This window comes from Amia ocellicauda, chromosome 11, assembly GCF_036373705.1.
Source record: "Amia ocellicauda isolate fAmiCal2 chromosome 11, fAmiCal2.hap1, whole genome shotgun sequence".
Taxonomy (NCBI): domain Eukaryota; kingdom Metazoa; phylum Chordata; class Actinopteri; order Amiiformes; family Amiidae; genus Amia; species Amia ocellicauda.
This window is the reverse complement of record NC_089860.1, coordinates 7,129,579-7,153,899: the sequence shown is the minus strand read 5'-3', so window position 1 is coordinate 7,153,899 and position 24,321 is coordinate 7,129,579. Positions and strand designations below refer to the sequence as shown.

At 38.5% G+C, this 24,321-nt stretch overlaps 3 protein-coding genes across 3 annotated transcripts; all 3 read left to right on the top strand.

The window, feature by feature from the left end:
• The first annotated feature begins 675 nt into the window (after positions 1-675).
• Positions 676-6,931, top strand: tmed9 (transmembrane p24 trafficking protein 9). Its single transcript, XM_066716486.1, has 5 exons — positions 676-852; positions 1,607-1,707; positions 2,027-2,152; positions 2,625-2,771; positions 3,458-6,931. Exons 1-5 carry the CDS (start codon positions 708-710, stop codon positions 3,605-3,607), a joined length of 669 nt encoding a protein of 222 aa, XP_066572583.1. The 5' UTR covers positions 676-707; the 3' UTR covers positions 3,608-6,931.
• Positions 6,932-8,948: 2,017 nt separating this feature from the next.
• Positions 8,949-14,990, top strand: b4galt7 (xylosylprotein beta 1,4-galactosyltransferase, polypeptide 7 (galactosyltransferase I)). Its single transcript, XM_066716485.1, has 6 exons — positions 8,949-9,607; positions 11,212-11,541; positions 12,315-12,540; positions 12,740-12,823; positions 13,002-13,106; positions 13,940-14,990. Exons 1-6 carry the CDS (start codon positions 9,555-9,557, stop codon positions 14,093-14,095), a joined length of 954 nt encoding a protein of 317 aa, XP_066572582.1. The 5' UTR covers positions 8,949-9,554; the 3' UTR covers positions 14,096-14,990.
• Positions 14,991-17,635: 2,645 nt separating this feature from the next.
• Positions 17,636-19,072, top strand: LOC136762764 (homeobox protein not2). The gene is made up of 2 exons (XM_066716319.1): positions 17,636-18,208; positions 18,474-19,072. Exons 1-2 carry the CDS (start codon positions 17,923-17,925, stop codon positions 18,833-18,835), a joined length of 648 nt encoding a protein of 215 aa, XP_066572416.1. The 5' UTR covers positions 17,636-17,922; the 3' UTR covers positions 18,836-19,072.
• The last annotated feature ends 5,249 nt before the right edge of the window (positions 19,073-24,321 follow it).

Genomic DNA, 24,321 nt, shown 5'->3' with positions numbered 1-24,321 from the left:
GTTTGGAGGGGAGTTATAGCAGGTCTAGAGTTTGGTTGGGGCTGGGGTAATATTAGAGGTTTTCAATTATGCTGATATGGATTGTATGAGCATAGGTCGTTATGTGAATCATATATATTTACTTTTATAATCACCCTCAGTATTCAGGTTGCAATGATAATTTTTGCATTTCACATATATAATATCTGTTCATATATTAATTTCTTAGCAGATGCCCTTACCCTGGGCATCTTACAGTTTACACAATAAACTTTTTCAAAGCAATGCAGTAAAAAAATCAGTATAAAATACAATAAGCATACATTATTGTGCAATTACCTCAAAAGTGCAGACAATACAGTTAAAGCCTAGGTGTGTGCAAAGGGTGGGCTTTGCATAGAAGAAGATGCAGGAAATTGAGAGATATAACCTAATATGTTCAAAGTTGAGATCAAATAGTCATATAAGCCAAGAGTATTTCTAAGGACTGTAAGATCCGCATTGCCCAACCCACACCACAAACACAGCCCTGCTTGACACGTTTCAATGCCTCTCAGTACTCTGCTTGCTATCGCGCTGTATCTCTCACATAACTACAACTCCCATCATGCAGCTGATTTTAGTTTCGCGGGTGATGATTGGCCGACGCTGGCCAAGAGGTTACGTGGCATAGATTTCCCTGCGCAGACTCAGTTTGTACTACCTGTGCTCTGTAACCGGTTGTAGAAATGGCTGCTAAAATGAAGTTGAGCGTGTTCACTGTTTTGTTGTTAAACGTTTTCTACAGTTTAACCTCGGCCCTCTATTTTCACATTGGGGAAACGGAGAAAAAATGTTTCATAGAGGAAATCCCAGACGAAACCATGGTTATAGGTAATGTTTGGAAAAGTATTTAACTTGCATAGCAGCTGTGCATGTCTGCCAGACAGCATTAATCTCCAAACTCCGGAGTTCAGTGGGACGGAAGCGTAGCACGACAGCTTTTGTACTTCAGTGTAAATCGCGAATATAATTGTTACCTGAAACAACTATTTGCATTTAATTGGGTTGGACTTTAAGATAAGGAACAGTATTGTAATTGCATGTAGTGTTATTATTAGCTAATTCACTCAGCGCGATTGAATTGACTGGACGGTGGTTGCCTTGTTTTTCAAAATGAAATATGTGGTGACTATCAAATAACCCAGAGACCCTAATTATTTTTATTCATAGTGTTCACAAACCATAATCTTTATGCTGGACGTTATGTAGTCTAAGTCCACGTATGGATTACATTCTGTACATTAAGAACAAGGAAGTATGCCGGGTGTATCTGTATGCATAGGGCAATGGGTTGTTAAACATATGTGTGTCAGTCAGTCACCTTTGAGTTTATGTTCCACTAAAGACAGTTTTAACTGTAAATCGGCTTGTATAAAGTTGCCAGCCAAATATAGCAAGGCCTGCATCATGTCAAAGATGTATTGGAATTACATTAAAAAATACACAGATCTAACATTTTATGGTGGAGAAACCATGACATTTCAACCATCAATTCTAACAGTGCTCTTCTGAGCTCTACAGGAAGGCTGAGGATTGTTCTCAGTGATTTCAAAATTGTATTTATGTATGTATTTTAATTCTGTAGGAAATTACCGCACTCAGCTCTATGACAAACAGAGAGATGAGTACATGCCTGCTACACAAGGACTGGGGATGTTTGTCGAAGTTAAAGACCCAGATGAGAAGGTAACCAAATGAGACGGAAATGTTATGCTATATATATACTTTTTTTCCATGTGATCAATAATCTGTTTTTAACTCCCAATCGGTTTTGTATCAAGGTTCTGGTCGATTGTAATTTGCATAAGACCTTATCTCAGCTGCTGTCCGTTTTGAGCAGGGTAAACAGAACAGTTTGTACTACTCACCTGCTTGCTAGTCAGTCACCAAGGCTGCTACTCCAGTTATTATTGGGCAGATGCAAGGTAAATGATTTGTACTCCATGGTAATGGTAGATACTGCATTCATCTTTTCTTCTCCCCCTCTCTCTCCCTACAATCACAGGTGATCCTCTCCCGTCAGTATGGGTCAGAAGGCAGGTTCACTTTCACATCCCACACCCCTGGAGAGCACCAGATCTGCCTGCACTCCAACTCCTCCAAGTTTGCTCTCTTTGCTGGAGGAATGCTGGTAAGGGATTTAAAGATGGGGAAATGTCCACATTATTGCCATTACTTTTCAGTGCTTTAATGTTATGTTTGTCATTAAATAGTCCCCCAAGAAATAGTTTGGGTGAAGGTTGCATTCATTTCATAGTTCTTCCTTTATCGGTTTGTACTACCTGTGTGATATTTGTATTGTCTTTGCATGATGGCCTCTTGTTGTAGGCACCAGTGTAATGGGTGTATTGAAAATAGGTGTTGTGAAAATGCTATGAAGGAGTAATAATAATACGTTGGATAGTCTGTGGTCTTTGTGTTGGCGTCTCTTTTGAAACAAAAACAGTCTCTTGCTAAGCTTAATGCACAGGGAGGCAGAAGTAGGATCCTCACTATAATTAGGCCTTTCCCTTAATCACTCAACCACATAGTCTCTTTTTGTAAATGGAATTGAAAAAATAATTGGTTACTACTTGGATGCTGATTCTTTTTTACTTCTCCAGAGGGTTCACCTGGATATCCAAGTTGGTGAACATGCCACTAACTACGCCGAGATTGCAGCCAAGGACAAGCTGACCGAGCTGCAGCTGAGGGTTCGACAGCTCATCGAGCAGGTTGACCAGATCCAAAAAGAGCAGAACTACCAGAGGGTGAGGAGGAGCATGCGGTCTTTTGTCATTTCTGCCAACCCAGCTTCCCAGTAACATAGTTCTCATATTAGCTGGTTACCAGGGCAGGGATGTACCTCGAATCAAGACATGAATCGTAAAAGACCTTTAATCATTTTGATATATGTCCGTTTGGTCAGGTAACTAGGTTAAATAAGTGATCGAGAGCGCCAGTTTGTGCAAGAACCAGAAAGCACTGTGGTCCAGACCCAAGAAGCTTAGGAATTGCATTTAACTGAAGGTCTTTGGGCTTGTGTTTTAGTTGGAACCAAATTAACTACTACTATTCTAGTGGAATTTAGTGAAATTTCACATTTAATATATTTGTTTTGGTTCTGTGAATTTTAAGTCAAGGAGTATGCTTTAAATATTGTAGCACCTTTTGAAAATATATGCATCCATGTATTTATCCATCACACAAGGTCACCAGTTTTGCTAAAACCTCACAAATATGTCCTTGGATTTCATGACTTGCAAAATAAATATTATCTTTTGCTTTATTGAGTAATACCTGGGCCATGGATCTGCAACCATACTCTCAGCCCAGTAGAGCGAGAGAGTCCATGAGCAACTTCAAACGATCCCTAGAGAGAAACGGAATTTGGCTCTGCTATTTATGCAATTCTGTGTTGAGCAGCAGAGTGAGGGTGTCCCGGTTTGCTTTGCAGTATCGTGAGGAGCGTTTTCGACAGACCAGTGAGAGCACCAACCAGAGAGTCCTGTGGTGGTCCATCGTCCAGACCCTGATCCTGGTGGCCATTGGCTTCTGGCAGATGAAACACCTAAAGAGCTTCTTCGAGGCCAAGAAACTCGTCTAGATTGCATTCTTCTTTCCTGTTTATGCGTTTGCAGGTCATGCAGTACAACACACAAAAGGGCAGCATAGTGTTCCTTGTTTTCCCAAAGAACATGAAGCATGGCGTGGTGAGAACCTTTAAACTGTTCAGTTTCTTTTACTATGAGATTCCCCCCCTTTGAGTTCTCATGACTTTTTTCCCCTTTCCCATTTTCAGTGGTATATATATCTTTTGTTCTATTCTGGGCTTAAATACTTTGAAATCTCTTATTAATGTTCTACACTGGAAGTTGTCAGTATGAACTGCCAGATTATTTTATTTTTTAAATACCTTGTTTGAGCTTCTTCCCACCCCCCCCCCCCCCCCTCTATTTTTGTTATCTCTAGAAGCCATTTTTTATCAACTGTGATAGTTATTTCTGATTACTGCCTGGATCTGAATGGTCTGTCCCAGTTTTTCATATTCTAAAGGTTAACTTCACTGCTTAACCAATTGATTTTTTTTTTTCCAGAGTTTTATCTTATAGTGTGTGTCTGTGTGTGTGTGTTTGTGTATATATATATATATATATATATATATATATATATATATAATGTATATGTATGTGTATGTATATATATGTATAAAATTGAAGCAAGGTATATTGCACTGCAGTACTGTAATTCAACCAGAAATTATACTGAACCCAAATAAGTGAGAGTAAAGCTTAATTCCTCAGCCCTTATGTGGGCAAACATTAATTGGTTTTGTTCCTCTCAAGTAAAAATAAAGAATTGTTGACAAACACTTTTGATTTTTGTATCTATAACTATTACAATGTGTCCTGAAGTCACTGTCACAGTGCTGTAAAAGGCAGACAGAATCACGTGTTTGCAGAAATGGAATTCAGTACTGTTAGTTGCAACTAGTTTACTTTTGGGAAGGTTGTTTTTCTTTTTTCTCATAAAGATGTATTGGTATATAAAGTTTGAATAGCCAACCGTACATAAGAGAACAACTGTACATCACGATGCCCTATTCATGATGAATAAAAGCATGTGTTTGAAGGTATGTTGCTACTATTGGAGCTTCAGCAAGAAATCTGCTCCTATGTGTTACCCCTTGAAATAAGAGACGGCTCCCCAAACCGTTCTTGTGGATGATGCCAGTGTGGCCGGGAGCTGTCTGAGATAGCTGACGTCAGTGTTTTTAAATGCCATTCTGAGGACTTCGTCATCCATATGCGACTCGTTTGACAATCTTGGAGGTGCGGCAGCTAAAATGATTGCAAGTGTTTGCTTTCCAGAGTTTCATTCAGAGTGCCATTCTGCCATTTATTGCAATTGCTGTATTCCATATCTTATACCAAGCACAGAGAATCAAACTGCCATGTTAAGGAGGCCAGGGTTGATCAGACTCTGTTGAGAAGAGCTGCAGGATCTTGTCTAAGTCAACTCTAGGTGCTGGATATTTGAAACCCCCCTTCTGTTAAGTAAATCAGCACGTGGATTTAGGTTGTTGTTTTTCAACTTCAGCAGTGGAGGAGCCTGTTGGTCATAAATTGGGGAAGGCCCGAGTAGTGGGAGTCCAATTTGTTTCCTTACAGTTTATTCTAACAGTTAAATCTATGTACTCCTCCACAAGGTGGATTACCTTTTTAATCTTTGAAAAATCTGGAAAAATGAAAAAAGAATGGACCACATAAATACTTCGAAAAGCCAAGGGATGGTGACTCCAGCTATTATCCAGTTGTACTGAGGCGGTGGGAGTGTTATTTCTCCTTACTCTGCTCTGTATGGGGTGGGGCAGTGGGAGAGATGGATGTTGATGTTCATGAATCTGTTAAGCAGTAGTTTCTAGAAATTAGATTCAGGATCAACAAACACTGATATGACCCTTACTAAAGCATTCTATGTCTGGTTGCTATTGCATACTGGGTTTACATGTAATGTTCTTCTTGTGTAACTTTTTGTTGTGTCCCCCCCGCCCCCGCCCCCCTTCACCAATTTATGTTGATTTGCAGTGTAATGCATGGTTTAAGTGCTGCTTTTTGACACAGTTTAGGTCTGAAGTATGAGAGTGGAAGGTTTATTCGTACTGGCAAAATAGAGATCTTTAGTACAGATAGTGGAGATTCTTCATTGTGTGATTTTGAATGGAAATAATTTGTGACCGACCAGGGGATCTTTTATGTACTGAAGATTTAAAGAGAAAAAACTATTCTATGCTTTCTTTTACAATCTGGGACTAAATGGCACTGTTTGAAGGCTAGTTTTAAATAGTTTGTGAAACGTTTGAATGTATTTGCTGTAAAGTTTATGGGGTTTATTTGTATTCTTTCGCCCTTTTCTTTTTCCACTTAAATTTTGATTAAAAATCACTAAGATCAGTCCAAGATAGGATTTCCTAACCATGATACCTGTATTGCAATGCAGTTTGTTTTCTTCTTTCTTTGCAACCAGCTGCTTGATATCAATATAATTGTCAATGAGTTCAGGCACTAAAGAAACTGCTATGATAAATCTCATAAGTACCCGAAGAGACCAGTAGCTGGGAACCCTTGGCCTATAATATTGAACGTTTAGTATGGACTAGTATATTTTGAATTTCTGTTGTAAGGAATACGTTTATTTCAATCAAGAAACCTTGACATTTTTTGTTAACCTTGCAGTTTAACAAGTATCCAAATTCCAGGGAGATCTGCAAGTTCAAACATTTACATGGACTGTGTCTGTTCCTCTCTTCTTTTTACAAGTGTGCTAGGTATTTGTTTAAACCTGTCTTATGCATGTGTGCTTCAAACGTCATCGCTGCATTTTTTAATTTTATTTTTATTGTAAGTTTACAATGTTACATGCGTTATACAATATCTAGGCTTGCATTGATGGGGATTAAAACATCTAATTTTCATGGGCAGAACTAAGACTTTGCACCACAGTCTGAGCCATTTCACATTTCATGAGCTGCATGTTCTTGTATGTAAGCTAACCCCTAGCTGGATATTATTTCCAATGTGTGTAGATAATAACATATTTGCTTCTGTTTCATCAGCACCATTTTCATACAGTTCTGTTTCATACAGAACAAATGGTTCAAACTGCTGCAAACATATTTTTCTTTCAGTTTTTTGTTGCCAACCACATTGGTTTTTAATACAATTTATTGCTGAGTAACTCCACATTTTTAGTTTTCTTTATAACAGTCCAGTTTAGGTTTAACAGTTGTTTTTGAAAACCTTTCATTGAATGCCTAGGGATGAGGATTGTGACATTCCTGGTGTCGCATTTTCTCTGTAATCCTTAAAAGGTTCTGGTGATGACAATTCCTTATGTGATATGACTCTTCTAAATAAAAACATTTCTCTTATTTGCTTCCTTTTAATTTTCTTGTGTGTACATTTGTGTTTGACTTTATTAATTAATTAAGTTTTTATTTCTTAGAAGAAGCCCTTATCCAGGGTGACTTACAAAAAAAGAGCATTATAAATGTGCAATACAATCTAGAATTACAGATCAAAGCATAGTACAGATTACAAGTGCAAAATAACATAATTGCATAAGAAAATGTAGTTATACAATTCCTACATCCTAGATTTGTGAGCTACTAATTGCAGACAATATGTGAAGTCATAGTTAATAGCCCAGGGGAAGGGGACATAGGAGTAAACAATATAAACCACATGAGTACTAGCAATGTAAAAGCAAGTAGTACAATGAAAACTAGACAAAGTGCAATTTAACTGGTGAATATCAGCAAAGATACGGATACAGTCCGAATAGGTGTGTCTTGAGTAATCGTCAGAAGGTGAACAGGGACTCTGCTGTCCTGATTTCAGTTTGGGTGGCAACTTGCCTTCAAAGACTAAATTGCATAGTAAGTGCCCAAAGATCCAGCACATGGATCACTGCCTCATGTTATTTATTTTCATTTATTGCCAAGTTAATGTCTGTATAAAAAAAACATTTGAGTAGACCAAGTCTATTTTTTTCAACATGTATTGCTGGTTAAGAAGTGGGACTATGTGCTTATACTGTACCCAGACCTAAGAAATTAGAAATAGTGCTTCCAGCTCCATAACAACTAAAAATTGACATTCTGTTCAGTTAATGGCTATATTAGTCAAATGTTATAGATTCGAAAGAGACCCTTGTCTTTGTTGTTGCTGTTAAGATACAGCATGCTTTGACAGTATGATGCTTTGAAACCCCATGGAGAGTTAGACCTATCAGCATTTTTTTTTAATAAACATCCAGAAAGCTGTCTGCTAGAACATTGTTTTTATACCCTTGAATTCTTGAGACGATCATGTCTCAGTTTTAGGGAAAGGTCACCCTAGTAATTAGTTTATTGCATGTACACGGCATGCATAAACTTTTGCAAGTGCATCAATGTTACACTAAAATCCTACCCTTTAAAAATCTGAACAATAACGGGTGGTGGAATGCACTGCAAACAAGTTGTTAGCTCATTTCCTGTACCCTGCTCATATAGACTGCCTCAATCATAAAGTTCAGGATTGTTGATGCTTTTCACAAAGCACCACCAAATATTTGCCTTGGGAAGAGTGTCTAAAAATAAGTAATTAAGACCACCCATATTTACCAGTGTTTTATACAGTTCTGGAATAAGCTGCTTTGTCCCCATCAAAACCATTATTTAGTGTACTGTCTACTTCACAAAATGTTAAGACATTAATATTTTTTACATTGACCATGGTTGCAAAGTTCTGTGTAGTGTTTAAAAATGTTTGTGTTTAAACACACATACTCTATAGATAGCCTACACTTGACTATTTTGATGAGGTGTGCAGCAGTGGCAGGACACTAACATGACCAAGTTATGACATTGATGGTGGGGGTGGGGGTAGTAAAAAGATGAATAAAACTACATTAACCACTGATGGGGCACAATTGTGACAGTCACAATGATGGGATCCCAAGTACAATCCTGTAGCCTATTAGCCTTTTCATAAAAAGATTGTTTAAATTAAATCTCCTCAAAACAGTCATACAACTTTAACAGTGCACCACTACCTCTTTTTTGTGTGTATTATTACAGTAATTTCCCAGAGGATCTGTAAATTACTTGCTATTATTTACACTGTTGTCCCAATCGTCCCTTTAACTTCAAATAGCCAGAATGCATGTGCAATTAAACTTGAAATCCATCATTTGAGTTGAGCTTAAGGAAATATACCTAAAGTAACAGATTGCCTTTCCTTCTGTTTTCTATTGCCCGCCACAATAACGGCTGTGCATTAATTGTTTCAATTTGCATCATCCTGTAGTCTGAGGGGAAAGTTATCATGCATCAGACTTCCTCTCTGTGATGCAGCTTCAAATGTGGTCCTACCAAACACAGGAACCTTTGTCTGTGTCTCAAGTGTTCCGGGGGGGGGGGGCGGTTTTCCGACGGACTCCACTTGAAAATAGCTAGCGTGTAGAATTATCCCAGATAATGTGGGATTTGTACGACTATAAATAATAATATACGAACAACAGTCGCTTTGTTTTAAAAGCAAAAAAGTTCAGTCGTATGTATGTTCAGAAAGGCCTCATTTGGCGATGGTCGGTGGATTAGTATGTTCTGTCAACGGTGGATATGAAGTCGAGCGTCTTAAATAATATCCACTTTTAATTAGCTATTAAAAAGAGATTCAACAATCCTGACGATATTAAGAGGTAGATTATACATCTTTTAAAAATGAAAACGCCGAAGTAAAAAAGGTGGCATTCAGAATGGATGCGTATCTATAGTGTCGGTAAAACCATGACGTGGCCAGAAAGAGGAAGAGAAGAGACAATATGATGCGGGTAAAAGGAAAAAGGCAATAAAAAGAAAGTAAAACATGGATTGTTGTTACTTTAGAAACCGAGTGAAAGACAGTGTCAGTTTTATAACCGGTACGCTTCGGGAATAGTATTGGTGCTTTATTACAAGACGTGGTCCAGTTTCTAAGACGAATACATTCACATTGAAGATCAGCAAGATGATGCACTCCTCTCGAAGAAAACCTGTGCTGTATTTCAAAGAAGACAGAAGGTAGGTAACAGCCTACATTGCATTATTTATATTTATAATGGCCAGACATAGACATACGTTCAGTAGGCTGTATAACTTGCACAACATGACAATGTACAGCAATCTGTTAATACATTGCCAGAAATTAAAACAGTATTGTTTACTCGGGGTACATGCTTATTAAATCGATAAACAAATTCCTTATTCACCCACGACCAGTACTACAGCATTGATGATGCTTAAACGTCACTGTACTGCACTATCGTATGCGATGGAGAACGGTTTAAATGAAGTGCCGGACACATTTTCTCAAGTTGTAACGTAATTGTACAGGAAAGAATATATTTAACTACATGTAATGTGTTTTTGTTTCCCCCCTTATTTGTTGTGTCCTTCAAATGAACACGCTGCCGTTCTTTGTAGCAGATCCCAAACCCCCACAGCGCAGTCTTGTCGTGGGGACGGTCTGTGAGTAACATGAGCAGCTATATGCCTGATTGACAATACAAGAGCGTCCAAGCAACATTTCCAAAATGAAATACAGAAATAAAGCCGTGCATGTCAATATAATTCCCCCCCACATTAGTCTAGACATCTGAAACCGATGTGTACTTTTTTTGTGAAGCACTACGATTTAAACGGATATTCTCTGAAGAAGTTCCGTTTGTTCGACATGAATACAGCTCCTCAGAAAGCGTCATTGCCGCAGCAAACAATGCCCTGTTTAATTGGTAGATTGGGTGTTAATGGCTCTTAAATAGTCGCTTTTAAAGAGGGGTTTCATGCCTATCTAAGAATGGCCAGCAGGGCACAAACAAAAGCCACCACTTTGCAAAAATTAAAGTACTTGAACAAGTCAAAACACGTTCTGGCAGACAGTTGTTTGCTGTGACATGTTTGGAAAATCGATAAAGACGGGAATAAATTCGGTTTGTGTTTTAAGTACTAACTGAAAGATCAAGATCCATGTGCACAAACACAAACCAATAATTATCTTAAAAAGTGGGCAGGATTGGCAAGACTGGTTTCTGTAGTGGAAACTGCTGTGAACTCTGTCTCTTTGGGTTGGACAGTGCTTAGGTATGTTTGGCATGTACTGTTTTCAGATCTTGTGATCATGGTGTGCTGAGTGTAGCCTGTGCCTGCTAAAATTGCACAGGGGGGCTTTTCCCCAGTGTTTTTTTTTTTTTTTTTTTTGTTCCCCCACAGCACCTGCCTCAGTATGGACTACAGTGCATGTCTGAGTAGAGCATAGAGCAGATAGGAAAGTCTCAGTTTTTGTATATGTAATTATTGTCCTTCCTTCACAATCGAAAGGTGTGTCCGTTTGTTTATTGGGAGATCCGTTCGAAACTCTCAGGTCAAGTTCTTTTCCATCTTGTGTTCTTATAGGGCTTTTGTGGACAGAGAAGCATGAGTGATCATTAACAATGCCTGGTGTTGTTTCTGTGGGAGTGTCTGCACTATTGTAGACAGTGGTTGCTAGTCTGTGATGATAAAATACAATTAAAAAAAAAAAAAAAAGTATAAAACTCTGTTAAAATGCTAAACCTGTGCATGTCCTTTTGAAAATCAATGCGTTTACCCCAAGCAAACACAGTTAAGTGACTCCGCAATCCTTTCAGGTTCCTCTCCAGGAAATGCACGGTCTTCAAGCTGTTCTGCGTCTGCACGGTTGTGGTGGTGGGCTCCTTGCTGTGGCTGCAGCTCAGTTGCTCTGGAGACATGAACAGGGCAGTGGTGGACAGCGCCCTGCCCCGCCAGCCCTGCCATCAGGGCAGACTGGTGGCCGCGGCCGACGACCCCTCCTGGGGCCCTCACCGCATGGCCCTCCTCATCCCGTTCCGCGAGCGCTTCGAGGAGCTGCTGGTGTTCGTGCCCTACATGCACGCCTACCTGAACAATAAGAAAATCCGACACAAGATCTTGGTCATTAACCAGGTGGATCACTATAGGTAAAGTGCAGTGCATTGTAACTGTTCATTGGTATCAAAAAGCTCACCAGAACATAAACCTGGTTTCTCACACAATGCATTTTTTTTGGAGTAGCCAAAAATATACAGTGGTGATAGGGTCTTCTTCAGGCCGCATTTGAACCCGTTTAAACATGTTGCTGCTTTTTGAAAGGAAATTCTGTATTGTGTGGAACATTTTATTTATTACAAGTGTTGCTTGTAAAGAAAAAATATATATCTTGAAAATGGAATGAGATGGATCTTTTTACTGTGAGAGTTGTTTAAATATTCTGGATGCAGACCGAGCTGAAAACTTTATTTTACATTTCTTTGTTTAAAATTATTTATTTTCTATTCAAATGATCAAAACTTGCATATATCAATATCAATTTTCAAATCTAAATATCAATGGTTTAGAAACATCAATCATTAAAATCAGAGTAATGAATGCAAAGCAAAAATAACCAAAAGCAAATCTGTACTATTAATTCTTCACACAAAAAATAATAGGCCTGCATGTGAAAAAAGTGAAAAAAGGATAAACATTTGCAAAAGATAAGAAAATAACATCTCGTTTTTCTTTTCTTTTTTTTTCTTTCTTAGGTGGGCTCTTGTTAGATTGTAGATGGTGTATATTAGGAAGCAAGACTCCCCCCCCCCCCCCCTCTCTTTTACATAGTTTTACTTGCGATCTCCCTATAGAACGATAACTGGAGCATAGCTAAGTTTTTATGAAGAATGATGGTCAATGTCATACTGGTTCTTTCCCCCAGGTTCAACAGAGCGTCTCTGATCAACGTCGGCTTCACAGAGAGCGGGAATGATACCGATTACATCGCCATGCACGATGTGGACCTCCTGCCTCAAAACATCGCTTTAGATTATGGCTTTCCTGAATCGGGTCCCTTCCACATTGCTTCCCCAGAGCTGCACCCCATCTATCACTACAAGACCTACGTGGGAGGAATTCTGCTGTTGACAAAGCAGCATTACCAGATGGTAAAACATGTATACATGCAGTTCAAAACTGTACTGTACGAGACTTGACCACCTTAATATACACTTTAATTTGTTTTGTGTCCCTTTCATATGGAGAGTGCCAGAATGTTACTGAAGAACAGGGGAGGTGGACACCTATGTTCATGTATTCGTTCCCTTTTGGTGTTCTTACTGAATGATGGTTGTCTGTCTTTTCCAGTGCAATGGCATGTCCAACCGGTTTTGGGGCTGGGGGAGAGAAGACGATGAGTTTTACAGGAGGCTGAGAACAGCAGGCTTACAGGTATTCTCGCCTGGGACATCACTCTTTAAAAAAAAAAAAAGTCAACACGCATGTCGATTCCATTCTGCCCCCATGTGCGCACGCACACATACGCACACGCTTTTCTTTTGATCTTTGTAATATTGTCTCCGTACACTTAATTCCCCTGATTTTCATATAAGCTCTTTCCTGAATGCAGCTTTTCCGACCGACTGGCATTACGACGGGGTATGAAACGTTCCGTCACATCCACGACCCGGCCTGGAGAAAGCGGGACCAGAAGAGAGTGGCCGCCCAGAAGCAGGTACGCAGCCAGTACTGGATCCTTAAGTCTGGAATTACATTAGCAGAAAGATCTTCCCACCTTCTCTATGTTGAACTGAGATGTGCAGCACATTCACTACCCCTGCATGTTATGTAATACTGAAAGTCCCACTGCCTGGTCCCAGAAAGAGTATAGCAGTGGCTCCCTGGAATAACAGTTTGAAAGTGCAGCTTTAAAAAATAACTTAAAGGGTTCAAATAAACCAACACAAAGGGCTGGGGTGTTCATGGATGTTCCCCTCTATTGAGTATGTTCAGAGAGAGATAGGAAGAGTAACCAAATACATTAAATATGTTCATGTTTGTAATCTGTAATGGTGGGCAGTGAAAAACTTCGTTAAAATCATATTCTTACACAACAGAGAGGGTTTATTTTGCTTATAAGGCACTTGATTAAGGCCTTGAGCAATCATGATTTGATTTAATTAGTTTTTTATAGTTGTTTTCTAATGAAAGCAGTTTTTCATAGTATAGCTATGAACTGAAAAACAAGTTAAAATGTCTAATAAAGAAGAAATATTGAAATGAAGGGTTATGTTAAACATTTAAACCAGCTAACACAAGCTTAGTCCAAGACTGAACAGGCAGTTCAGTTACATCATTTAAACCTCAGGCACAGTACAAAACCAGAAGATCTTGTATCCCTGAAGGAGTGAATCTGAGGACCCTCAATTTTAGTTTGTGTGTAAATTACAAATCCTTTATTATCCCAGGACCGAGGCTACAAAGTTACTAACACACACTGCCCATAACGTACTACTAGAGAGCTTGTGTGCATGTGCAATTTAAAGACTGAAATCTCTCGGGCAACAGGAGCAGTTCAAAGTGGACACAAATGGGGGGCTGACGAATCTGCGATACAGAGTGGAATCCAGAAAGGAGATGACCATCGGGGGTGCCCCCTGCACCGTCATCAACATTCTCCTGGAGTGTGACCAGACCGAGACCCCGTGGTGTCTGCTCAACTGACAGAGGGATTGGGGAGCATGAACGGGAGCGCTCAGTGCTAAACCGAAGAGCAACTTAATTTAGGAGAGCTGCGGATTGCCCTCGGGTCCCTGCTCTTCGAAGGAAATCTCTTTTGTAGCGTATTGTATACCAGACACTTTGACAAAGTGATGTGGTCAGACAGAGAAGCTGGCACACGCAGTATTATAATTTATACTGAACTTTTTTTGTTTTGTTCGCTTTACATTTTAAGTTATGGTTATATTACAATATATATTACAACTGCCTGAACTATATATCTACAGACTTGAATAAGGGACTGTCAATTTCTATAGGTGGTTTGAAATCTTCAAACATGCAGAATTTTGTATTTGGGACATGGTAAAATAGCACTTATATCGTACAAGGGTTTAGATTTATTTTTAATGTGTCCTTTTTGTAAGGGTTTCTGGTTTCAGTGGCTTTACCTGGAGTGATAAGCCCTCTTTCCCAGCGAATAATGGTGGATATTTTGGGAGTGCTTTTCCTAGTACTTTTGTAGAGCATATTATTGAATTTAACACAATTTTCCCCCAATGAAATGGCCTTCGAATGCCCCATTTTCATTTTAGAGTTAAAGGTGGACTTTTCTTTTTTCCTGGTCTCTCAAAAAAAACGCACACATTCTGATTCATAGCTTGTCAGGTTTGCACAGAGCACCTCTGCTGGGATAGAGTGGCAGGAGTGATGGGTGAAATACACCAGGCATTATCAATTCTGCTTTCATCAGTCCGGTAGATAGAAATCAGAAAGAAAATGGTACGGTGACTATTTGCACAGTATTTATATGAAGCCGCATTTCTGAGACATCGGACGTGCGTGCTCTTTCTGGTTTGAAAAAAATAGTTTTGTATTAAATGCTGTCTTTAATTATGAACACTCTATGAACCCTTCTTTTTTTAAATCTCTAAAAGTTCTTTGTCTTGGGATTTAGGAAGTGTGTGAAATACAACAATGTTATCAAGGAGGAATTAAAATGTATAAGCGTGTGCATACAGTGTTTGAACGCTGCCCAGACACAAGTTTGAGGTCTGATATATGGGGGAGCTAATTGTTTTGGTGCAGAACTTGCTGTATCACCTGAAAAGAGAATTGTGCCAATTTAATTTCTCTAACTCCAAAGCAGATTAAATGCTGTTCCCCCCCATTCACCGTAATGCAAATTTCACAAGAATGTACTGCTGGGACCAACCGGTGCCTCAGATAAAGGAGAAGTAAAGGGCATTTATTTTAGCTTTCAGAATTGCAGGACAAAATCTGTGATGTATACAAAGCAAAAACACTTCTTCCTTTAGTGCAAATGATCCATCATATACTACTTCTGAGACAGAAAGCCAAATGTGAACTAATGCTAGTTTATTTTCTAATATATATTTAGAAATCATGTTCAAAGTTACCCACATTGGGTTAAGTTCTATGTAAAAATGTCAGATGGTAAATCTCCCTATCTATTAATGAAGTCTGCAATGAGACTAGTTTTAAGCGCTGTGCACTGCATGCAAAGTTCAGTTTCATTTGTAAAGTTTTTGTAGCACACTTGAAACTCGCTAGATGGCACTAGTATACTACTTTACTAAATGTGTAGTTCCCATTATGTTATTCTCAGAAGTTGGGGTTACACAGAAATAAAACCAATCACGAAAAATTGTGCGTACAATATGTAGAGTCTGAGACGTAAAATGTAAAGTCATTATTTTACCTTTCTATAAATGTGATGGACTTTTGTTTATTAACGTAGGAATAGCACCCTTTGGCCTCTGCACTCTGAATTATTGTACATTTTGTGGGAAACTAACTTAAAATAGCCGCCAATGTAAGGTAAGAAAACAAAATATAGAAAAGTTGTAGAAAGGCAAACGGATTTATAGCCTAAAATTCAGGTCCATATTGAGCAGCCTATTGTCCCAGGTCTGTTTAATTCTAATGGTCTTGTGAACAGCAGCAAATTAGCCTTTTAACGAGCCTTTGATCTCGATAGGCTATTGTCCACATTTTGACGGACAGCATTAATAAGAATATGGCCGTTTACATTGCGACACCCATTCAACTTTTTTTTTTTATAAGGTGTGAAAAAAACAAGTTCTACCTCCTTGCTGTAAACGAGTTATTTATTTATGCGGGCAAAGTCAGAAATTATGTAAAACATTTGAAGTGGCAGTTTTTCTATTAAAGGTCATGGAAATCAATCTGTATCCTGTGCTAAATAAGAAACTGGCATACGCCTCCCACTATTTGTTTCTTAAAAAATAAAGTAGGTAGAAGCCTGGGTTTAATGCAAAGAGTCTTCGTGGCAATGCAAAGGAATATGATATACATAGGCTTTTAATTAAATTAATTATATATATATATATATATATATATATAAATATGTAGTGATATATTAAGTTATTAAGTGATACATTGCCTTTGACCATTTAATCAAATTCCTATTTATCCTATTGAATTCACTTTCTGATAATCTCCAATTAAATTATAGCAAATGTTTTTGGCACAGTGCTCATTTAAATTGCCATTTTATATTTCAAGTGTTGATAACCATTCAGATTAATATAATGTAAACGTATACATTATGATACGCAAGGTTAATGTACTCAACACCAATACTTTATGTTTCTGACTGCATCGAAATCTAATTCATACATTTCTACATGCAATACATACATATCTATATTAATATCCAATATCATTATATATATATATATATATATATATATATATATATACACACACACACACACAGACATGAACAAAATAAGTGATGTATAAATGAACCAACACCATACAATATATAGCTGTGGGTGGGGTGCCAATCTTAAAATAATGAAGGCTGGAATTGTATTTCTTACAAATAATTAGATAGATAAGTATTAACTGCTAAATTGAGAAATCAACGCGTATGGTCTATTTTTAAGACTAAATCTAAAATTGAAATGTACAGCTCTATCGGAATACCCAAGCAGTCATTAGGGTTGTGGATTACCACTGTCCAAGCAACGCAATGTTACATTTACTGTCCAATTTACAATTTTGACACCGAACCTCATTTGCATCGTTAAGAGGTGGTCTCAAGTCTGGACTACACACTTCTAATCACCCTTGTTTCCAAAGCACATTAGGCCTTGTCCATGTTGTCACATTATCTGAACCAGGTTTAATAACACACCGTTATTAATCTGAATTAGTTATCACAGCATCTGTTTGTTCTAATTTACACACACACACACACACACACACACACACACACACACACACACACACACATATAATAAGTTCTAAAATGATACATTTGTAAATATTAATTTAACCTTATTTGTGACACACACATATAACTGAGGTTTGTTTCTCCAGCTTTTACTTAAATAAAATACGATGACAAGCAATTTGTGTACGCATGTAACCCTTTGCAGAAATGTGGGTGATTATCAACTCCCCGACCGTAATTTTAATTAAAAAGCCCACATTACCAACGAGATCGCCAAAACTAAAAATAAAAACATGATATTTGTGGTTCTTTTTTAATTGAGCACATTCTCACTTCCTCGGTAGTTTGACGACTGTAGTTTTTATTGAAAGGTTAACAGGTCGTAGGTGACCCATTAGCAGTAGCCTACCTGAAACTGCGCTCTAATCAAACCACTCAATTTAACGCTAATCTCTTCAAAGGGATTTGTCGCCCTTATTGTAGCGGCACCCCGGGGGCATCTCCAGAGCCCGAGAGGCTGGGTATAAAGCCTGGGTCACAGGAAACCGCGGCGCACTCACTCGCAGGGACTAAAGCAACCGGTGGCGGACAGAAACCGGGTTGGAGGATGAAGGCAACATCCCATAACGCATCATCATACCCAGCGCCGTGGGCTCCCATCAAAGTGCCAGCGACCAGAATGACGCACAAAAGTCCTTTCAGCATCGAGGCGATCCTCTCCATGGGGCCCCGGGAGCTCGTCCAGCACAGCCCGGCGGTGTGGGGTGAGCAGCGGGGGCACAGCTACCCGGCCACGCCGGCTCTGCCCCTGTGGCTTCCAGCGGGACCCTCCCAGCCGAGCGCGCCCTACTGCCACTATTACACAGGATACCAGCCACAGCTGCTGAGCAAGGGTGAGCCGGGTCTTTATTTGATATTTATTTATATTCACTAATCGGTTGTGTTTAACCGACTACATAATGATGTCAAGCTGGAATTCCATGTGATTTTACAGATCTCGCAGATTGGTACATATTCTTAAACACATGCAAACTAACAAAAGCAATACAAAACATAATGTAGTTTAGCAGGTCTGCTCGCTTTTCTGTGGATATGAACAGTTCTTACAGTGGGCAGGACTTCGCTTGTAACTAATTCAATTGCATGCGTTTTCTTCAGGTTATGATCCGAATGGGAAACTGATGTCCAAGAAGAATTATGTGCGGAGAACCTGCCGCAGGATAAGAACCATCTTCACCGACGAGCAGCTCAGGAGGCTGGAGGAGGTGTTCAGCAAGCAGCGCTACATGACGGGCACGGAGAAGGTGCTCCTGGCCTCGGCGCTGCAGCTCACCGAGACGCAGGTGAAGGTCTGGTTCCAGAACAGGAGGACCAGGTGGAGGAAGACCCAGGAGGACAAGGGTGTCCGCCCGCAGGAGAGGGACAGCAGCCCCGGCCCGGACAGCAGCTCCGCCGTCAGCGGGGAAGATGAAGAAAACGAGCTCATCTCCGTGGATGAAGGCAATTCGTGGCCATTTTGAGAGGATAAATCAGGACTATAAGCCACTCTATATTGACTTTTTTATATGTATATCGTTGATTTATATTTTTTCTCTCAACCATACAGTTATTATGCTATGTGCAAAATAGTGTATGTACTTAATTCTTGTTAAACAAGACTGTATATTCACTGTACAGGGTATTTCAGGTTCTTCCACTGTGTGGATTTGCGCTGCCTTATTCCTTTTCAAATAAAAGTTTAAACTGACAAAACGTGTAAGTGTTATTCATGTTTAATCCTGGAAGCAGACTACACCTAAATATTTGTCTTTATCTAATAGCGGTGATGTCTGTGTTGAGTAGAATTTTATTTTAGTTGTTTAATGGGAGGAAAATTAAATGACGGGCAAACAAAATATATTTGACAAAACTTTTGGCTTACTGTTGGATTACCTCTTAATTGAAAAAAAAAATGTGTAAAAAAAAAAAAAATCGAACAACTGCCTGCAGTTTTAGTTTTTTGCAGAATGAGTATCATGGTACATTCAATTATGTTATAAATTACATATTTACAAAGGTATACATTTATAATAACGTGGGTATTAAATAATGTACACATTTAATATAAAATTATCTTTAATATTAAACGCTATACATTAATAATATTCTCCAATTATTTTGATGCAGCCTAGTAATTGTATACATACAATGTGTGTGTATGCTTGTAGCACGATACAAAAATCCATTAGGAAACAAATATTTTCCAGTTATTACACTTTACAGTTTTATAACCACGTAGTGACTGAATAGCATTATATACGTCGTGTGCATTATTATAGACTATATATATATATATATATATATATATATATATATATATATATATATATATATGCTATCCATTGTTTCTATTGATTTTATCATTATATGTTTGAACAAAATATTTCATTTGTGCTAATTGCGGTGTATAGGTGATGTAGTGGTATGTATATCGTCTGATTATTCTGTTGGTGAAATTAACTATACTATAGTATAACTATAGTTAAAACGGGTTACTATTAAAATCGCCCAAACATGGGTGTAGGAAATGGTTTTATAATACAGCCTGTAAACTATCCTTACACTGCTTACTGGAGGCTACAGCCGCAGTCAGTGCAGCTCCTGCGGTACGAGTTCACAATCGCCCCAGCTCCGCATTGTGAGAGCTAAATCAATCAATACATCGGCTAAATACAACCCAACAGGGTGAGACTTGTGGCTTTGCAGTAGATCCAGGTTTTCATCTCTTTGTCGTCAAACCCTGTAATCCCTTTGAAGGCAGAAAAGGAAAACAAAGGCAAAGAAGATAATCATCTTTATGTTTCCACTTTGAGAACTTTTTTCATTGAAGGCTGTTCTATCAGTCGATAAGCTGCGTGGTTTACAAGCGATTACAAACCAAATCACGATGGTTATCTCTGTAGGTGTGGAGGCCTAGAGCTTTTTGGGCTACCCTTTGCGACTCTTAGCACCAGCGTCTTCTAGCTCGATAGAGAAATAAACTCTTTATAGATATGATTTATTATCTATGATTTATTATCCCTCACTGTTGTGTGTAAATTAACATTTTCCACTTGCAATATCTAACCATAACCATAAGGCTTACACTTTGTTAGTTAAGTATGCACTATCAACACACGGCTAGGACATTTCAACGGGATCTGCATTGGTGACTGATAGAAGTGGTGTCCACAAACACGCAGTGCCGGCGGGGATATATCTGAGACAAAACACCATGCATAAAAGTGAGCAAACATGCGCCTGACAGCTTAAGCGTCTCTCGAAAAAGCTAATACAGTATTAATACATTGGATTTAATCGCAGATACTATTGAATTTAACTTTTTTTTTAGTAACGGGTTAATTTTTATATTACACATGTTAAAAAATCATATAATAACACGGATTGAGGACATTTACTTTATAACAATCACGACTATAAAAAAAGACAGATTTGCAAGTTTTACTAGGCTAACTTGGAGGCATTTGATTGTATTGCATTTCTCTATTGGTTTTCATGAAAGACCGTTTATGATCGTTTTGAAAAGGGGAAACCTTTCCCACGACACCCCGAGTGAAACCTCTTTGCCTGATCGAAACCGCGCCGATGTGCCGCAGCCGGAGCGCTTTCAGCTGCTAATGCGCGTCTGGGACCTGCAGCTCCGGGCAGGTGATGTGGATTCAACATCTCGGGTTCGTCTGTGACCAGGGCTAGGCTTTTTTTGTCGTTTATGTCGATAATTGTATTCCTTGGCAATGTGATAGCAATGTCGTACCTTTCAGTAATACTAAATATCTCGAAGGAACTTTGTAATTCCTTGCTATAGGTCCAGGTAATGATGTTATATTGACTCACTTTCGCAGCTGACAATCCCTAAAGCATCAAACAATCAAAAACTAGTGTGTTTCAGTTCACGCGAACAAAGTTTTCAAAATCACATTCTTAATTCCAAAAAAATGTTAAATGAAAAGTTCTGGCCGTACAATTCAAGGTGTAAATACCGATCAGTTATAAATGCCATTAAACATACACACAAAATATAGCCACAATTAGAGATGGAGACAATACTTAAACGGTTATTTTACAATATCTGTAGTTGACTACTTTACAATTGAATTAAGTCCCTCAGTGGAATTGATATATTTGCTTTACACGTTATGAATAGACCTCATAGAAGTCGCGTTTCCCAATGTGGCTGATATCCACCCCTTTACCTCTAATGGTTGTAATTGATCGTGGGAGCTAAAAGCAGGGAAGGGCAGATGAGCTTTAACGCGCTTCAGTGTGTCAACAGTCACCGAGGTGTTGAAAGGGCACTGGGCTGCTATTTTGTTTAGGGTAGGCAGGCAACAATTCTGTATGGACTCATATGAAGACATCAGCTGCCCCTTGGCCACAGCAGAGCTGTTTTGGTACAGTTAGCTATCCCTCAAGGTATCGCGGACTTCACTTAGCACAGTATTGAGTTCCTTCAAAGCCAGGTGCACTGAAGCAATGACTGACATTGTGCCTCAGTTTCAGCTGAAATTCTTGGCTGTAACTGGCGTGTATAGGCTGTAGGGGAGAGTTTATATTTAGAAGAGCGAGATAGATGATTTCAATCTTTTCAAAATAGATTAAATATATACACATTCCCAGATGAATATTCCCTAAAGAATTCTCCATATTATTTTCTACCTTCATATTTCTGAATGTGTGCATACACCCATTTGAAATGAATATTGCATTTGGAGAGCATAGATAGGACCCAATAAGATGTGACTAATGTAACTAATATGTGCAAGCTTCAAGTGCATTATCCCTTTTAAGTACACTGTGAATATATATATATATTTTCATAGGCATGTACAAATAAGACAGTATAATCCTGTTCACACACAAATGCAATATACAAAAATAATGGTTTTACAGACTACGTTTTCTACTTGCTGAGAAAGAAAAATTAGAATGTGTAACACTTAGAATTTAAGATTGACAGCCGTTACATTGTGCAAAATGCATTACACTTAGCAATATTCATTATTAGGCATTCATGTTTGTGCAAGACAAGAACAGAAGTGTGATCTTTTTCACAGGATAAAAAATCAGTAATTTAGTTTTAAAGTTGATATGCTGTCTCTATAGCTTTATAGCTTTCAGGCTAATAGTCGAGCAGATTTTAAACCCAATTTATGCTACTTTATTTGTTACCTTGTTACTGATTGGGAATGCGTTACTTTAATATCAGAACATAAATGAGTAACATATAACCTGAGCTGAGAAAAAAATCTGCAAAACATTTAAAAAAATCATAATGACAGGGTCAACGTGGCACGGGAAGACTATTAGTTAGCCTAGCATCTAAGTAAAGTGAAATTCAACAAAAACACACTCTGGTTTGATCTGTTTGACTGACAGTTGCTCTGGTCTCTCACCATTTTTGTTATTTGCACTATTAAACCAACATTTCTCCTATCATTACATTCACAGTTGCAGTGCTAATATGTCCCTTCAGCTGTAAAAACGGCATATTCTGAGGAAAGAATTGGAATGGTGTCATCTTACTAATCGGAAACAACATACAATACATTACAATACATACAACCTCAATAATGCTCGTATTTTGTATAATAATTGTTTCTATATATAATGATTATCATTATGTTAGGGTAATGAAAACCATTGTAGCTATCAGGACATTTCAATAGAAATGAGCATGCTGGCTAAATTGAGGCTTTGTGTTTTGTCATATGAGTGACACATATAGTTATTTATGTTCCTGAAATAGATGGATGGATAATATACTATATAGATAGATATTGATAATATACAGATAAATAAATAATTACATGTATATCATATTTCCAATCATTCTTATTTTTGATATCCTCAGACTGTTTCATGCCTAAAACTGGTTAAATCATAGAATGAACAACAACAATAATATATGTATTTTTTCAAATATTGAAATGTACCTACCTACACAGTTTTAAAGGAAGGTTTAAAGTTGTGGGTGGACGGAAACAGGTGTGCATGACCCACATATCTGTATGGAAACAAAATGAGCAATTCCGTATTGGGTTACTGTGAGGCAATCGGACAATTGAGGCACATCTGCTTCAATACCTCATGCTCCTTCAAGTGTGCCTGCAGTGTTTACTAAAGATTACGGAAGATCTGCACTGTATAACTGATACCTGCACTAAACTGGGGAGGTTATTCACAAAGAGAGGGTGACTGTACTGTTTAGGGAACACTCCCATGCCATTTCCTTTTGAACAAAAAAGAACTTCAGATCCTTGAAACGACCTGAAGACAAACACAGAGGATAACAAATGTGTCCTGTAGTTGAATTTTGAAGATCTGAAAGCGTAATACCTCTTAAGACATCCAATGATCTCCCTGTGTGTTAGTGTTCCGCAGTGTTCCCTGTGTAATTAAGCAAAATAGCTGAATAGCAGCTGCAATCATTATTTGCACTGTACTTGTACTGCATACATTTGTTTTAAGTGTGATTCATGTCTTTGTTTATTGTTGTAATGTGTGTACACTACGGTGTATTTCAGTTCAGTGAATTGACTGAATTTCATTCTCTGCAGTCTAGTCCAACTTTACCGTTCCGGCTCATCCCAGAGGTGGATTGAAGCCAGGACTCCATCTTTTCAAAGCCATTGTGTTTGAAGCGCTCTGTGCGACGTGAAGCACCCTTTACGTTTAGTTTGATCCACAAGGGGGCGCTATATTCTCAGGAAGAATGGGTACACGACCCACTCATAACACTAGCTGTGTAGACGATGTTTAACGTGTTTATTAGCTGTGTGCCAATCCAGAATAAATCAAAACAACAGAGGGGTTACATTTTACACAAAGACTTCCTCTATAATTGCAGTAACCTATGGAAGCCTACAGTATTATCCATACTGTGATTGTTTTTCTCTCTGTCTAATCCTGGCAAAGTCTGAAGTGTCTGATAACACTAAAAGATTCAAATATTGAAGAAAAAACAACA

Excerpts from the sequence above, each read along its gene's own strand:
- tmed9 (XM_066716486.1), top strand. The coding sequence starts at position 708 with ATGGCTGCTAAAATGAAGTTGAGCGTGTTCACTGTTTTGTTGTTAAAC. Across the intron at positions 2,153-2,624 it reads TCTTTGCTGGAGGAATGCTG|AGGGTTCACCTGGATATCCA; the intron begins GTAAGGGATTTA and ends TTACTTCTCCAG. Across the intron at positions 2,772-3,457 it reads AAGAGCAGAACTACCAGAGG|TATCGTGAGGAGCGTTTTCG; the intron begins GTGAGGAGGAGC and ends TTTGCTTTGCAG.
- b4galt7 (XM_066716485.1), top strand. The coding sequence starts at position 9,555 with ATGATGCACTCCTCTCGAAGAAAACCTGTGCTGTATTTCAAAGAAGAC. Across the intron at positions 11,542-12,314 it reads AACCAGGTGGATCACTATAG|GTTCAACAGAGCGTCTCTGA; the intron begins GTAAAGTGCAGT and ends TCTTTCCCCCAG. Across the intron at positions 12,541-12,739 it reads CAAAGCAGCATTACCAGATG|TGCAATGGCATGTCCAACCG; the intron begins GTAAAACATGTA and ends TGTCTTTTCCAG.
- LOC136762764 (XM_066716319.1), top strand. The coding sequence starts at position 17,923 with ATGAAGGCAACATCCCATAACGCATCATCATACCCAGCGCCGTGGGCT. Across the intron at positions 18,209-18,473 it reads GCCACAGCTGCTGAGCAAGG|GTTATGATCCGAATGGGAAA; the intron begins GTGAGCCGGGTC and ends CGTTTTCTTCAG.